We start from the raw sequence: 15,100 nt of genomic DNA on the forward strand, positions 1-15,100 counted from the left end.
TTTCATCATCTTTGTGACTTGGTGTTCTGGCATATCCTCTTCTGGATTTCCTTCTTCAGAGTTGGTTTATAGTTCTTTTTAGTGTATTGTCCTCTGACGTAGGGTGCTAATAGTTCAGCTTTTAATCAGCAGCCATGTTTAAGTTCTTGTGAATACACAATAGCCATTTCATGTCATAACTGTAGTCTTAAAAGGCAGCTGAGATTGAGGATATGCTTCTAAGGGAAATCTTAGCCCATCTCCCATTCTCCAGTGGTAACAGGAAATTGTGGTAGTGAGCCCAGGAAATGGTCATCCACGTACAGAGTAATAGCACACCAAAATATTGAACCTTTGTGTTAAATAACTTAGGACATTTTTTTTGCTGATGCATAGTGGAGTCCTTTAATGAACTACAAGCCTCTTGTGGTCAAAGGGGATGTTGACTTCTGATCGTTGTCAAGATAGTATTCAAGAGGGATAATCAAGTGTAAGGCTATGCTCTTTAAAGTGTGCTGAGTAGCCTCTTGAGTACAGATGGAGGTGACAGGTGCTTCTGAGCTTCAGGGACAAGATCATGTCCTAGAATGGTTTGGGTTGGAAGGGACCCAAAAGACCACCTAGTTCCAACCCCCTGCCATGGACAGGGACACCTCCCACCAGCCCAGGTTGCCCAGGCACTATGCAGCCTGGCTTCAAGTGCTTCTGGGAGTAGGGCATCCACAACTTCTCTGGGCAACCTGTTTGAGGGCCTTAGAACCCTCACAATTAGCTATTGGGAAGAAATGTTTTATTGAAATCTACCCTTTTAATTTAAAGCCATTAATTACCCCTTGTCCCATCACTACACTGCATTATAGTCCTTCTCCAGCTTTTTTGTAAGCCCCCTTTAGGTGGAGCTCTGCTGCAGTTCCCCATGTTTCATGAGCCTTGAAAGCTTGTGACGAGTTGGTATACAGTGTTGCTATTTCCTACGGCTTGTATTCATTTGTAATTATACATCAGTCTTCATACTGGGCTTAACAGTGCTCTGTAGTCTCCACAGAAGTAGTCTGCTGAAAGAAGAGGTCCATATTCCTTTTCTAAGACAGTCTTTTTAATGCTTTCTGAGGACCCTGAAGATGGAAACAATCTTGTTTTTTCTTAAGTGAATCTGGATCTTTTTTCCCTTTCATTAGTGATTTGAGTTGCCAGGCAAACAACATTATTTAAGCTATCAGAAATTCCTGGTGTTCGTACCATGTGACGTAATGTTCATAATCAAGGATGTATAGAAGATGTTTAATCAATCTTGAGGTGAATATGAATGGCTTTGGTACTAGTTGTGGCACAGGAAGGCTCTTTCAGCTAAGGCTGGTAAAGGAGAGCTTAAAACACCTTTGTTCTTCTTCCATGAGTACTGAAGCTAATACTGTCATATCAAAACTTGAGGAACAGAGGTTTTGGAGTCTCGTCGAGGACAGTGATCAGAACACAAATACTTCAGTATAGCTATGCTTAGTAGAACCTTTCAGAATAACTCTAGCCTTGGATTCAGAACAGTTCTCACATGGAGACTGAGAATTGTGCTCCCAGCGGTGTTTTAGGTGTGTGTGTGTGTGTGTAGTATGTCCAGAAAGAACTTGTTTAAATCAGCTTGAGATGATACTTTAGACTTCAATGATAGATCATAAAAACTATATGAATTTAACCTTAAATTTGTTCAGGCCTGTGAAATTTAAAAGTAGTCGGTACTTGTGACCAAATTATCCCCCATTACATTATCAAGATACACTTTGGACAGAGTTGCTGGTCTTTTTTTTTTTTTATCTCTTCTGTGGGCAGCGACTTCCCTGGTGTGGTGGTTTTACTCGGGTGGGTGTCTGAGTTCTACCATGGCTGCACTCTCACTCCCCCTTCTCAAAGGGAAAAGGGGAGAAAATATGATGCAAGGGGCTCAAGGGTTGAGATAAGGACAGGGAGATCACTCAACAATTATTGTAATGGGCAAAACAGACTTGGAGTAGGGAGATAGTAAGATTTATTGCCTATTAGTAACAAACTAGAGAAGTGTGAACTGAAAGAAACAAGAAATGCCTTTCCCCCATCTGCCCTCTTCCACCTCTTCCCCCTGAGCGATATGGGGGAATGGGGGCTGTGGTCAGTCTATAGCACATTGTCTCCGATGCTCCTTCTCTGTCGCTTTCTGCCCCTGCTTCACATGGGGTCCTTCCCAAACTGACCTGCCTGGGCTTCCCACAGGCAGCAGCTCTTCAAGAACTGCTCCAGACATGGGTCCATACCACAGGGTCCATCCCTCAGGAGCACACTGCTCCAGCCTGGGTCCCCCATGGGCAGCAGCAGCTCCCCCCATACCCTCTGCTCCTGCATGGACCCCTCTCCACAGGCTGCAGCTCCAGCCCAGAATCTGCTCCGGCAGGGGTCTTCCACAGGCCGCAGCCTCCGTCAGTGCAAGTCCACCTGTTCCACCTTGGGCTCCTCCACGGGCTGCAGTGTGGAGCTCTGCTCCACTGTGGTACTCCATGGGCTGCAGGGGGACAGCCTGCTGCACCAGGGGCCTCTCCACAGGCTGCAGGGGACTTCTGCTCTGATGCCTGGAGCACCTCTCCCTCTCCGTTTTCACTGACCTTGGCGCCTGCAAGGCTGTTTCTCACTCCTTTCTCTCCCAGCTGCTGTTTTGGCAGTGTTTTTTCCCCTGTCTTAAATCTGCTCTCACAGAGGCACAAACAACATTGCTTATTGATGTGGCTCTTGCCAGCGGCGGGGCCCTTATCTAACATGGGGCAGCTTCTAGATTCTTCTCACAGAAGCCACCCCTATGGCCTCCTGCTACCAAAACCTTGGCAAGGTAAACCCACTACACCTGGTGATGAGGATGGTGAGCTAACAGTCCAGCTGATTCACGTTATATTGAGTTGTAGTGTATGAGATGATAGGTTTGCCTGGAGTCTGTTTCCAAGGAACCTGTCTTGTGAAGGTTTTTGCAGGTTGCTTTTACAGAGGTTTCTGAGGTTTCCATCACTGATCACTGGCAATATGCAGCGTATGGTCCTTTTTTTTTCATGTTCCTGTTTATATTAGGAAGGAATTCAGTTGTCTTAGTCTGAGAATTTGCTTGTGGAGTAAGGGAGTTTCAAGTGCTTGCTAAATATCATGGAAGTTTGTTTTTCTGTAAATGGATTCTGTTCCTTATATCTGTTTCTTGGAACATCCTCCATTTACTAGTAAAAAATGAATTGAGCCTATGTTTGGGGGCAACTTTACCCTTTGGTGTGCATTGTCAGGGATGGATGCTCTCTGTATAATATACTCATCAGCAGAATGGTTTTCCTTTTTGGCTATGTTTTTTTATGTTACTTACTGTGATATTTCTATGTAAAATATTGTCAGGGACTTTATAAATATTACATTTTCACCACAGCAAGCCACATGCAGAGGGTTGCAGAGAACTTGCTCAGAGTTCAGGCAGAGAAAAAAAGTGAATTTAAAATCTCATTTATTGGTAAAATAGGGCATTGGAAAAACTAAGGAAACTCTTATGCAAAACAGTGAATCTGATCAATAGCTTACAGTTCTATCTGTAGTAAAATACCAGATGTAAACTGTAGGTGTGGTGTATGCTTCAGATGAGTAGAAACTTCCACAATACAGTTATAGCTGGATCAGCTGTCAAAACTCATCTAGGTCTGAGTGAAAGCCAGAAAATTGCTCATCTTAAACATCCAAGTTGATCTGTGTTTGTATTGGCATCCAGATTTTCATGTCAAAAAAAATTACAAGATAATTAGAGATGAATGGAGAAGAAAATTAGATCATTACTTATAGAAACAGTGCTTAGTCGTGATCGTAAGTAATGATTTTTAAATCATGTTAAAAGAAAATTTGAATTCTTCATTTTTGAAGAAATGACTATGTGTACAAATGGCAGTTTGAGCAGTCCTCTGATCTGTGTGTTTTTTAAATCAAGAGAAATGATGGTATCCTGTTTTCCTGTCTTCATTATCAGCCACTCAGCTTACCAGCTCTTGTAAACAAAGGACTTTTCTGAATGGTGTCTTCTCTCTTGCTCTCTTTACTTTAAGGTCAAGAATTTTGTTTAGCTGCTCAATGTGCTTTGAGGGATGGTGTCTCCTCATCGAAGCCCACAGCTGGCATGTGTTGCTTTTAGTAACTTAATCTGTACTACAAAATAGTTCATGAGTGGTCAGGGCTTTAAAAAACAAACACATGAGAACAACAAACCAACAGTAGATTTTTTTGTGGAGCAATTGAATTTGGAAAAAAGAAAAGAAGTATCTGCAGCAGGAAAGGTGGTGCTTTGTGTAGAGGCAAATTGAGATGCTTCATTTTGACTTAATGTTGGAATGATTGCTTTAAATTTTAAGAGACAATAAATCTGACTTGATATTTACTAACTGGAGACTGACCCTGCTGTTTTGCTATGCATAGTTGGTTTTTCTCAAATCTACTTAGCTACCAACTCTTGAAGGAAGATTTACTCTGTAGAAAGAACATACCAAGCAGTTAGACCTGTTTCTGAAATAGGTTAAAATTCCTTCAGGTTCCTGTTGGCTTTGATGTTACCTATTTAGATTTTAAATAGAATCTAATTGCTTGTCTCGTTATTCTTTGAAGATCTTCAAAGTCATAATAATTAAGATGAGTTCATGTAAGCAATTTGCCTCTTCTGAGTTCTGTCAAGGAGCCACAGAAAACTGTTTGGGATCCTTTGTATGTTACTTACAGCTAGTGTTTAGAGTGTGTGAATTCAGATTTGCTTGTAAATGTTTCTTGAGCGTGCTTTCTGGCTGTTTTCCAACTACTTGTGCTCAGAGAATGGGGTCAGATTTGGTTAAAATTATCCATTCTTTGTTGAAAGGGCTTTTTCTTCGGCTATTACTTACACAAAGTTGAATTTCACTTGTGTTCATTGTTTTACTAAAATAAGCATCACTTAAGTTTCACAAGCCTAGACATTGAGTTCTCCGCAAAACAAGTTACTCTTGTGATACATTTAGAAGGGGGGGGAAAAAGGACTTATTTCTATAAAAGGAAAATATAAGCAGTAAATACAATTTTATTCAAGTCTGTTGCTCTGTGCATGTTACTCTTCTGCTTAAGAGGGGAATTTAGAATTGGTATTAATGCTGTGAAGTATAGGCAAGTATCAGTCACTCTTTGCATCTGAATGGCAGTGTATAAAGCTCCTGATGTTTTAATGAGCCTAATTATCCAGTAAAGCAGTAGATGTTCACTTGCTACCTTTAGAGCATGGAAATTTCAGGTAAGTAGCTGGGAAGAACTAATATTGGTGAAGATTCTTTTATGGGCTGCTACTGCTGCTAATGGCTCCAAGGGATCCTTTTCAATATTAGTTAGTTGTAGAGTGTGTAATAAATGTAAGGAAAGCAGAGCTGGTATTGAGCTAAATTTGTGTAATGTTAAGTTTTCTTTTTTAATAGAATCTCACCTTGGCTCTTTCTTCTTCTTGGCAGAGAAATTTCTCGATGTCTGTAAACAGTGCCGCTGTCCTGCGATTGACGGGACGTGGAGGAGGAACGGTGGTAGGGGCTCCTCGAGGTCGAAGTTCCTCTAGAGGTCGAGGTGAGCTGTTAGTGGAGCGTGCTGCAATGTATGTAGGTGATCCAGGTTAAAGCTTCTCAAAGATGTTAGATGAAGCTTAATAATAACCAGTTTCTCATGCCCATTTTTTTCCCTTAAGACTTTAACATCATCATACTGGAAGGGATTCAAAGAATGAATATACTGAGTGATGGTTCTGCACACCACCTTAATGAGTGGTACCTGTTACGTGTCTTCATCAAATTGGGTGTGGAAAGCAAAAGGAAAGGTAGTTTTGAGAAGGAATAGGAAATTGGTTCAGAATGGTTAGAAATAACTTTAATAAAGATATAAAACCAAATTTGTAGGGGAAGGAAACAATCTATAAATTTAGTTAAAACATTAAGATTGAAGTAGGTGCTGTTCAGTGTTCTAAGTAGTAACTTTTGTCTGTTAACATGCCAAGAATAAAAGAGAAGGTAATGGAAAGACCTAATTTAATTTGTTTGGCAGAAATTTGTCTTAGTGCATGACTATAGTCAGTGTCTAAGCCTGGATGGCTTCAAATGTTTGCAAATGAATTGAGAAAATGTCCTCAAGTCGTAAAGCAGTATTGCTAGATTGAAAACAAAATGTTAAACCCAGAATTTATCTTGGCAGTTCCCTTTCAGTGTGTGTTCGGCTGTGAACATTGTTCTGTTTTTTGTGTATGAATGTGACTGGTAACATCTAGAATACTAGAAGCTACTAGCTTGAAAATAATAGGAGTGATCAATCATGTAACCTCTGTCCTTACAGGTACTTCAGTAAGATTTCTTCTGTGGTCCTTTCTAACTTAATTTTTAAGGTCCCTAACTGGTGATGTTCTCAGTAACATCTTCAGACATCTTTCATACGTAATCTAAATGCTTGACCAAGATTTTGCTTTGGCTTGATTTGTTCTCTCATTTCTGTTCTCACAGCTTAATCATGCTTCCTTCTTGGTTTATATCTTGTAGATTGTGTCCCCCTGTCGTGGCTGTTTCTCAGCCAAGGCATATACATCTAAGCTTCTATGAAGCTGTCTCTTGATGCCCTATTGCTTTACCTTCCTTATTTATCACCATCTTTGTCCAAATGCTATGGGTTTGCTTTTAAAAAAAAAAAAAAACAACAAAAAAGAGGGGGGATGTGTGCATAAGTAGATGTGGGAGTAAACTCTTATCTGTGCATTGTTATTGTGTATTTTGTTATTTCTGTTCTATGTTTGAAAGCTTGTTTTTTTTTGCTGTGTGCCTTGAATGTGCAGATTGCATTGTTACTATCCATGGTTAGCTCTCCCTAGGAATACTTATTTAGCTGTTTTTCTCTAAATGCTTTAAGGCTTAATTCTGCAAGTGAAGTGAACACTGTTTAAAATTTGGTGATTTGAGATCATCTGACCACTAGTGTGCTTTCTAGTTTCAAGATTATTAAAACGCTATGTTGCCTAACTCCCTTTTTTATTTTTCCAAATTTCTTTTTTCTTTTATTTCTTTGCCATTAACTGTGAATGTTATCCTTACACAGTGAGCAGTGGGTTTTTTAATTGCTCTTACTAGTTTCAGTGAGGTCACAGGGTTAAATGTGGCAGGATATGGCTCCTAATCCAGAAGTTCCATTACTTAAATGTCTGTGTGGAGGGAATTTTTTTTGGTGACAGTTTGATTCATTACACTTCTGGGGACGAAACTTAAATTTTATGCAATATTGTTATAAAATTTATGCGATATCATTAAGGCTGTTTGAAAGCTTCTACTGCATATATATAGATGCTTTCATGCTTATTTAAGATTCATTAAGAAATATTATCTCAAGAACTCTGCAGAATTTTTCTCAGTTTTGTTTTCATCCTCACTTCATCCTTCTCATTTTACGATTCTTTACATGCTGTGCTAGTTAGTCTACTCTGTCATTCTTATCTTCTGCTGAGCTGTAGAGGACATGCTTCTCCACCTTACCTCATTTATTTTCCATTCTTGATACAATTTGAAATAAATTAAGGAGCTTTCCCTCTTCCCTTGATCCTCACTGCAACTTTTTGTTCACTCTTCCCATAACCAATTAGCCTTGGGATTTAGGCATGATGAGTCTTCCCAAATTTCTCCATCTCAGTGAACATATCAGGGTTTCTGCTGAGACAGAATTTTACATTCTTAACAATTTCACACAATGTTATTCTATTTGAGGACTTTGTAACAGTTACTTCTGAAATACTCAGCCTAGCCTAATAATAAGTACCTTGTAAAAAGTAACAGGTGGCTTGCAAATAGTGAGCTTTAAATGCAGTTGTTTTGTCAAGCTACAATGAGAAGGACATGGATATTTCTTCAGAGCTTGTTCACAGAATGAATTGAAGAGTTGGTAAACATTTTTCTTTATTGCCATACAAAAGTGCCTGGATTCTAAAGGTTATCTGGTACTTTTAATACACTTTGCATCATCGTATGCAGCAAAGCTGTTGCTGACGGAATTTCCTCTTCAGCTTTACCAAAACAAGGTTACTGTCTTGAAATGACTTGCGCAACCGTAACTCGAGGGAGGAACTAGCACATACAACTAGAATTGTTAAGTTCTCTCACTAAGGCACAAATCAGAGTTGTCAGTGTTTGGGAGAGGGAGTCTGTTACAAAGATGGGTGAAAGGGGAAAAAAAAAAAAACTATCAGAGGTTGTTGTTAGAACTCCTAAGTGTGACTTTACTTGCTGCCATTTAATGCTGCAACATACCACTCTGTAAATACCTTCTCCGTAGTCATCCTCTGCTTTCATGACAGTGGCTGCATGTAGCTGGTGTGAAGATGATTACCATGTGGCAGGCAGTGTGATTTTTGTTTAATATTTCTGACCATACACTGAATTACAGCTTGGTGTTACTGTTGAAACCATCTGCAGTCTTGAACTGCCATTGGTAATACTGCATGTCCTGTGTTCAGACATAAATCCCAAGCTCTTGATTCGGTTCTGAAGCTGTATTCTCCAAAGAAAGCCAAGCACTCGCACGTGACCTTGTTCCTAATTGACTTGTTTGCCTGGGAGCTCCCTGTGGTGTGCAGTTAAGCCCATGCTTTGTGCTGGTGGGACTGGAATGTCAGCATTCGTGAATAAGAGCCTCAGATGAGAAGGGATTTAAGTAGTCCCAGGAATGGGCTGCAAGCTTACAGCCACCTTGTTTTGCAGCTGATCTACTTTTTGGTTAAGACCATTACGAAGGCTGCTTTGCTTCCCGTTAGAGCTCTGTCCCTCTCATTTCCCCTTTATAATCTGTCCTTGCTGTTTTCTTCAAAAGCATGCAAATTGTGCCAAAGTGGAAACTTCTCACTTATACCTGAACAGCTACAATTGATCAACAACTATCTTGCTCTTCCTGTATAATTCTGGTAGTAGATGCTGAACTCCAATTGTCTAATGATTTTAAAAACTTACTTGTTGCATTGCTTTTTTATAATGACAGTTAAAATGACTGTACTGCTTCTTGCCCTTTTGCTTTTGTTTTGTATGTCTTCTTTGAATTAAGACCTGTCTGTTTTTTGGGTTATCTATCTCTGGCTATTATGATCCCAATATCCAGTGGATCAAGATCCTCATGCTGAGGTTTTAAAGGAATTACTGAAGTCAAAATGACACCACTGCTTTATTCAGCTCTTTTATTGGAAGGATTTATTGATGTTTATCGAGTTCATTCAATACTTCCTGTTCAACATGTACATTCAAAAAGTCTGCTCCCTGTATTCCAGACAACTTTCTGGAAGTAAGTGGCATGCTATTTAAAATAAGCACGTGGTTCTAGATTTATTGGCCACAAACAAAAAAGGCACAGGGTGGCAAACAGTGTGCTTATGTGTGGTTTCATCCTCACTGCTGGCTTTATATTTTTTTGTTCTGGTATCAGTATTACATGTCCCAGCGTGTGCTTTCTGGTCATCTGCTTAATCTACTTGCTGAGCAACCGACTTCACCAACACAGCTACCTGTCTCCTGTAGCCTGGCAGAATCTGTTTCAGTGCAGCGTGGCTCTCATGCAGCGGTCTAGTTGGCTTCTGCTGTAGGTGCACATGTGCCTGGCTGAACACCTGGGCAGTGTCCCTGCAAGAGAGTGGTGGCGGTGGGTGGCAACACGGCCAGGACAGAAGTGGCTTCAGTAGGTACTGCCCAGTAGTGCATGGTATCCGTACCACTGCTCCATAGACAGACTTAAAGTGAGTTGCTGCGATCATATGGTTTTTTGTTTTTTTTTCAAAGTTTTCTTTTAATTCCAACTGGTTGGGTGGTTGCTCGAGCCCAGCTGAAATCCTGGTGAACCTTGTCATAGAGAGGTGGGTGGAGAGGGGTAAGCAGGCTGTTGTTTCACGTACCTGCAAAGCTGACATCAGTTGTCCTGCTGTTAAAACAACTCTGATGCTTTTCTTTCTGCTATACAAGGCATTTGCCTTCGTTTGCTAGCCTTCTGCCTGCTAGTTTTGTGTCCAATATTAGTAATCGGTGTGCATTCAGATGTAAGGGGAGCACTACAAATGTTGCTGTCCTTCACTGTGAGAACAGAAAAGGACATCTGCTTTTGTAGGGAAAGCATGCAACTTAAAACTTCCGCTGCCTCAAAGAGATGAGCTGAATCTGTCTTAATTCTGTTTTGGCTCGGACTGCCTGTGTCTTTCTCTTGTGAGCTGTTTTCACTTCGTTATTTTATGTGAGAAGGAGGAAGAGAGCTTTCCTGTAGTGATGAAACTAGACAAAGGTGCTATTGCGAGAGATGCTTAAAACTCCTTTAGCTTTTTATCTGTGGAGAGTCACAGGATCTTAGGGGACGCATCGTGCCTTAACTGAATAAACACTGCGCTTCTCTTGGTGTTATATCGCATCTTTGCTGCTTCTTGTCTTTGCACTCATCTTTATTGTCAACCTTGTAGTATCAGAAAACCCCTAGTGAAGGTATTTGTTTATAGTACAGGCACTGATCTGATGCTAATTTATTCTCGTCTTGAGTGCTCAGTTGGCTCCTCTGCATCCACCTGAGTTTACACAGAACAGAAATGCTCAGTCAGATAGGGCTTCATTTTACTCAATAAGTGTCTCTTGTAACATCCAAAAGCAGGTGACTTGACAAGAGATTATGGTTGCATAAAAATACGAAGGTGAAATATTACAGAAGTGCTCACTTTCCAGACATATGCAGCTCAGTGCATTTCCTGAGCCAGATGCGGTCTCTGTGTTTAGTTAACGTTAAGATATTTCTTTCATAAGTTTCATCCAGTCTTCATCTGGGTTTGTGAACTTGAAGCACCCCTAAGACCCAGTGGCAAAGAAGTACACATCTCTATGATGAAGAGCTGCACCACTGAACTGCTTTTCTGGTGTTAGGAAACCTAATGGTTCTGTTCAAAGAGGATGTTTAAAACCCCCTTTCTGAAGCAGAAGGAAGAATTTTAGACAAATTTTATTTGGTTTCCCCGTATCTGAGCATCTATTTTTTTCTCTTGCTATCTGGCAGGAAACTTTTTGCAAGAGGTTTTCTATAGAGTAGTAGTGACATTTGTTGCAGCTGCCTTAATGATTTCCATTAAAAAATATTTTTAGTGTCATTAAAAAAAAAAGACTTAAATTTCTTGTATCCTGAAGTCTTCAGATTTCAGATTAAGCAGTTTGTTACCATTACTTTCTTCAGAAGACTACAGAGACAGGAATCTGTTCTCAGGGTGTTTATTTCATGCTTCATTTGGTCATTCTGTCTTGTCGTACTTACTTGTCTTACTACTCCAGATAGTGGGCCTGGTTTGTCAGTCATCCTTAGAGGTGTTTGCTTTCTTTAAGCCTGGAAGTGTGAAAGGATTGAGGTTTGTGATAGTTTTACAGACGAGAATTCTATTTGTCAGGTGCTTTTTAGGCTTTTGGACTAGGCTGTGTAGGGGTTGCATGTATACGTAGGCAAGAAATTATCCTGACAACTGGCTGATTGATCTGTTTCACTTTTTCTTTCCATTGGATCCCTGAAATGGTAAGTTAGCTGACTTGAAAAACAAACAACCAAAAACTCTCACTTCTGCTGTAGCAGTCTGTAGAGCAGTGCCTGTAATCTTCTGTAGATTTGAAAACTTTACCACAGCCAGTAATCTAACCCATGCTGGAAGCTACCTTGAAGCTTTGGGGATATGTGGGTGTTGTTTTCTCTTTTTCTTTTTTTTTAACCAAACACTGAAGATGTGCTTCAAGATGCTTTACACTTGAAGATACCTCTGTAACTTTCTGTCTTGAGGCTTGATACTTGATAGCCACCTACAGAGAATCACTTCTTCAGAAAGTGAGGATGCAAATATTTATTTTGTAGCTATTGGGATTCTTCGTGTTGTCTTGCTATACCCGTCCTGTGATTCTTCTTCTCTTCCCACTGCTCCTGGGGAAGATTTCTGCAGGGAATCACTGGAAGTGAAGAGTGGCAAAGCTTCCTTCTCCCTTGTTAGCCTTGATAGTAATAGTACATCTGCCACATAGCACCCTTATGCTGGATGCTGCTGTTAAGCTGTCTGATTTTTGTGTTTTTGAAGTACATGTGTGTGGATGTTTTGTGACCAATGCATCCTTGTTTCTGTTGGGTAAGTACATGTTCTGTGTTTTTCTGCATAGCATTTATTACAGAATTGTTTTCCTGTTCAGTCTGATCTTGTGCTTCTTGATAAGAGTTTTTGTATAAGACTTGTTCTTGAGTCTATTCTTTTTTTCTCTTCTATCTCAGATTTTATTGGGGCTTAAGACTGCAAGATTAGTTCACAGGGATACCAGGAAAGGGCAACCTACCTGACTTTGTCAACTTCTATTACTATTTGTTCAAACAGTTGTGGTTTTTTTGTCTTTTCAGGCAGAGGCCGAGGAGAAAGCGGTTTCTACCAAAGAAGTTTTGATGAAGTGGAGGGTGGATTTGGGCGAGGAGGGGGCAGGGAAATGCACAGATCACAGAGTTGGGAGGAAAGGTAACAGAAAACTCTAGACCTTCAAGTTCTATATATACATCTTTTGAGCTTCCATTTGTGCCTTTTGACTTCATAAAAAATATTTTAGGAAAGTTGCTCAGGCATACGAATGGAGCATCTGAATTTCTAAGTTGGAGCTGATACAGTAATGTTTCCAGAAACTTAGGAACAATTAAAGAGCACTTTTGCAAAGTATTTCTCTATTAGTTCTCTATCAGTTTCTTGGGAAGAAGAAACTGCTTAGAGAATATACATTATGGGAGCTAAAATGGAAGTCAGTAACTTGTGGGTGAATATGTGGATTTCTGAAGGATTAAGTTCATTTTTTTAATCTTGATACTGTTCTGTTGATGGTACTTAAGGCCATGTTTCAAAACACATTCATTTGCCAACAAATACATATATATTGGTGTTCCTGAGAATTTCAGTTGTCATTTGGATCTTTAAGGATATTGTCCACAAAGGTCTGACTTGAAAAAATTAATAAATAAACAAGTTCCACTACCAAGAAAAAAAAAAACACACACACACACCAAAAGCCATACCTAAAATGAATGGAGTAGTTCTCAAACCTCATTTGAAACTTCTATTCTGCCTTTCTAGGGGAGACAGACGCTTTGAAAAACCAGGGCGAAAAGATCCAGGTATGATTTTGTTACTCTGTGTGCAGAAAATGGGAGGGAGGCGCAGGGGCGTGTTTTGGGGAAGGGACCTATGTGTACACCAACCTTTCTTAACTGTTTCAGGTGTATCCCTGAAACAGGTGTATCAGGTATTCGTGGTACTGTGCTGCTTTACTCTGAATGTGTTTTCAGCTTTGCTTTTTTTCTGTCTTGTTTTCACTATTAGATATCTTCATGTTTTAGGGAATAAATCTGCTGCAAGTAGGTTCTGTTTATTCAACCAAGGTGTGATGTCTATAGTTGAAATTAAACTCCTGCATGTCTGAGAAGAGCCTTTATTGATTGATGGGCACTCTGTGGGAATTTGCCTTTTAAACACAACTTTTCAGTGTTCTTGGCCTGTGCTGTTTTGATACCTAGAACTTCTGGGCAGTGTGAACCTGTTGATTTTTGAATGCTTGCTGGTGTGTGGTAGATTTACTGGCAGTGTGAGGTTCCCATGCTTATAGAGTGAATGCCTGTCAAATTAATTAAAGGTGTCATACAAGTCCTCTGTTCGTTTAGTCTGTTTCCCCCTCTCTCCCAGTAAAGGTGAGAGAGTGCACCACGAAGTGTACCTGCCGTGTTTCCCATTCTATTTCTTGGCCACATTTAGGCAGAATAATGGGCGATTAATTTCGACCCAGTGTATTTGCTGGAGTATTCACCTGAACTTGAGTTGTCTGGGAGGTGAAACATATCCAATCAGGTAAAAATCTATACTTGGTGAGTGGTAAGAAGGAAGTTCTTTGTCAGCTGAATACAGCACAAGTGCACTGACTTCTGTTTCGTGGGGTCATGCATTGGTGGTTCTCTGGTATGATCTTGCCCTTTCTCTGTGGATGGTTTCCACATGCATGTACTGCAGCTGTGCTTAGTGAGAATTCTACTACTACTGAAAGCTTGCTAGTAGCCTTGGCTTTTTATTGCCCACAGGGTCCTTTAGGCTTTGCTGAAGGAGTCCTGGCTAAACAGCTTCTGTAGTGCATGTGTTAGTAAAGCATAGGTCATGAAAGATGGTAGCAGGTTGTGTTTTAAGACAAAAAAGATTCGTTTGCAATTAGAAATTGATAGGAATGCGTTTTAATTCCTGATCAGCAGTCTGTATTTTTTGTTGGAAGAATATTTTTTTAATTACATTAATCTTCCAGATGATCATGGTGGCCCATGCTTTAGGTGTCTTATTACCATGTTTGCTTTGAAAGCCATTTGATGTTCTCTCCATGTATGTGTTGATTTTTGATAATTTTAAAGAATGCTTTTTTTCCTGTGTTTTCAAATTGAAAAACAAACTAAGATGTTGCTAGTTTTCCTCATCTTTTGTTTTACTTAAAAGAAGTTAATCTTAAAATAACATGAGATTGCTCTGAGATTTCCTTTTTTTTATTGCCAGTTGTGAAGTGTGTCTTTTAGTATGTATTTATATTCAGAGACCTTTTGGGGAGGAAAAAGGAAAAGAGGGAGGGGTAAGTACTGCTGAGAATTGAGGACAACATTTCTTTTAAATGAAAGGCAAATGTAGAAACAGCAGAAATATCTACCATAGTAGATTGAGTTTCATTTATTTAGCCCCTTTCTGCTCATGTGATAAATACTTCCAGATCCATGCTGAACAATGCACCACATTTATGATTAAGACTGATGAAAATACTGTCTGTCACTTCAGGATGATGAGATGCACCCCTCAACTGAAATTGATAACTTCAAGTGTGCAAGTTGTCCTTACTGAAGCTGACTTGTGCCTGAACATGGGGCATTAAGGCTTCACCTACTGTTTGTAACAACAGCTAGTGATCAGGACTTAAAATGCAGGTTCTGTGAATAATTTTCTGAAGATGGTATCCACTTGTGCTTTCTTGCATGAGAAGGATGGGTTGCTTATTCGCAAGTTTTGAAACGGTAGTACCTGATTGCTCCT

The 15,100-nt window shown here is 39.9% G+C and overlaps 1 protein-coding gene across 12 annotated transcripts in view; it reads left to right on the plus strand.

Annotated features, from left to right (window-relative positions):
* GIGYF2 (GRB10 interacting GYF protein 2) overlaps window positions 1-15,100 on the plus strand; it is a 78,621-nt gene that overhangs the window by 18,601 nt on the left and 44,920 nt on the right. For 11 of the 12 annotated variants that reach the window (XM_027464459.3, XM_027464461.3, XM_027464465.3 and 8 more), the window contains 3 exons: window positions 5,475-5,583; window positions 12,409-12,520; window positions 13,124-13,164. In XM_027464459.3, coding sequence (XP_027320260.1) covers window positions 5,475-5,583; window positions 12,409-12,520; window positions 13,124-13,164 — 262 coding nt within the window. The remainder of the gene's footprint in view (window positions 1-5,474; window positions 5,584-12,408; window positions 12,521-13,123; window positions 13,165-15,100) is intronic. The other variant, XM_072042199.1, reaches the window with a different exon arrangement.

The sequence above is a fragment of the Anas platyrhynchos genome, chromosome 9 (assembly GCF_047663525.1).
Source record: "Anas platyrhynchos isolate ZD024472 breed Pekin duck chromosome 9, IASCAAS_PekinDuck_T2T, whole genome shotgun sequence".
Lineage (NCBI taxonomy): Eukaryota > Metazoa > Chordata > Aves > Anseriformes > Anatidae > Anas > Anas platyrhynchos.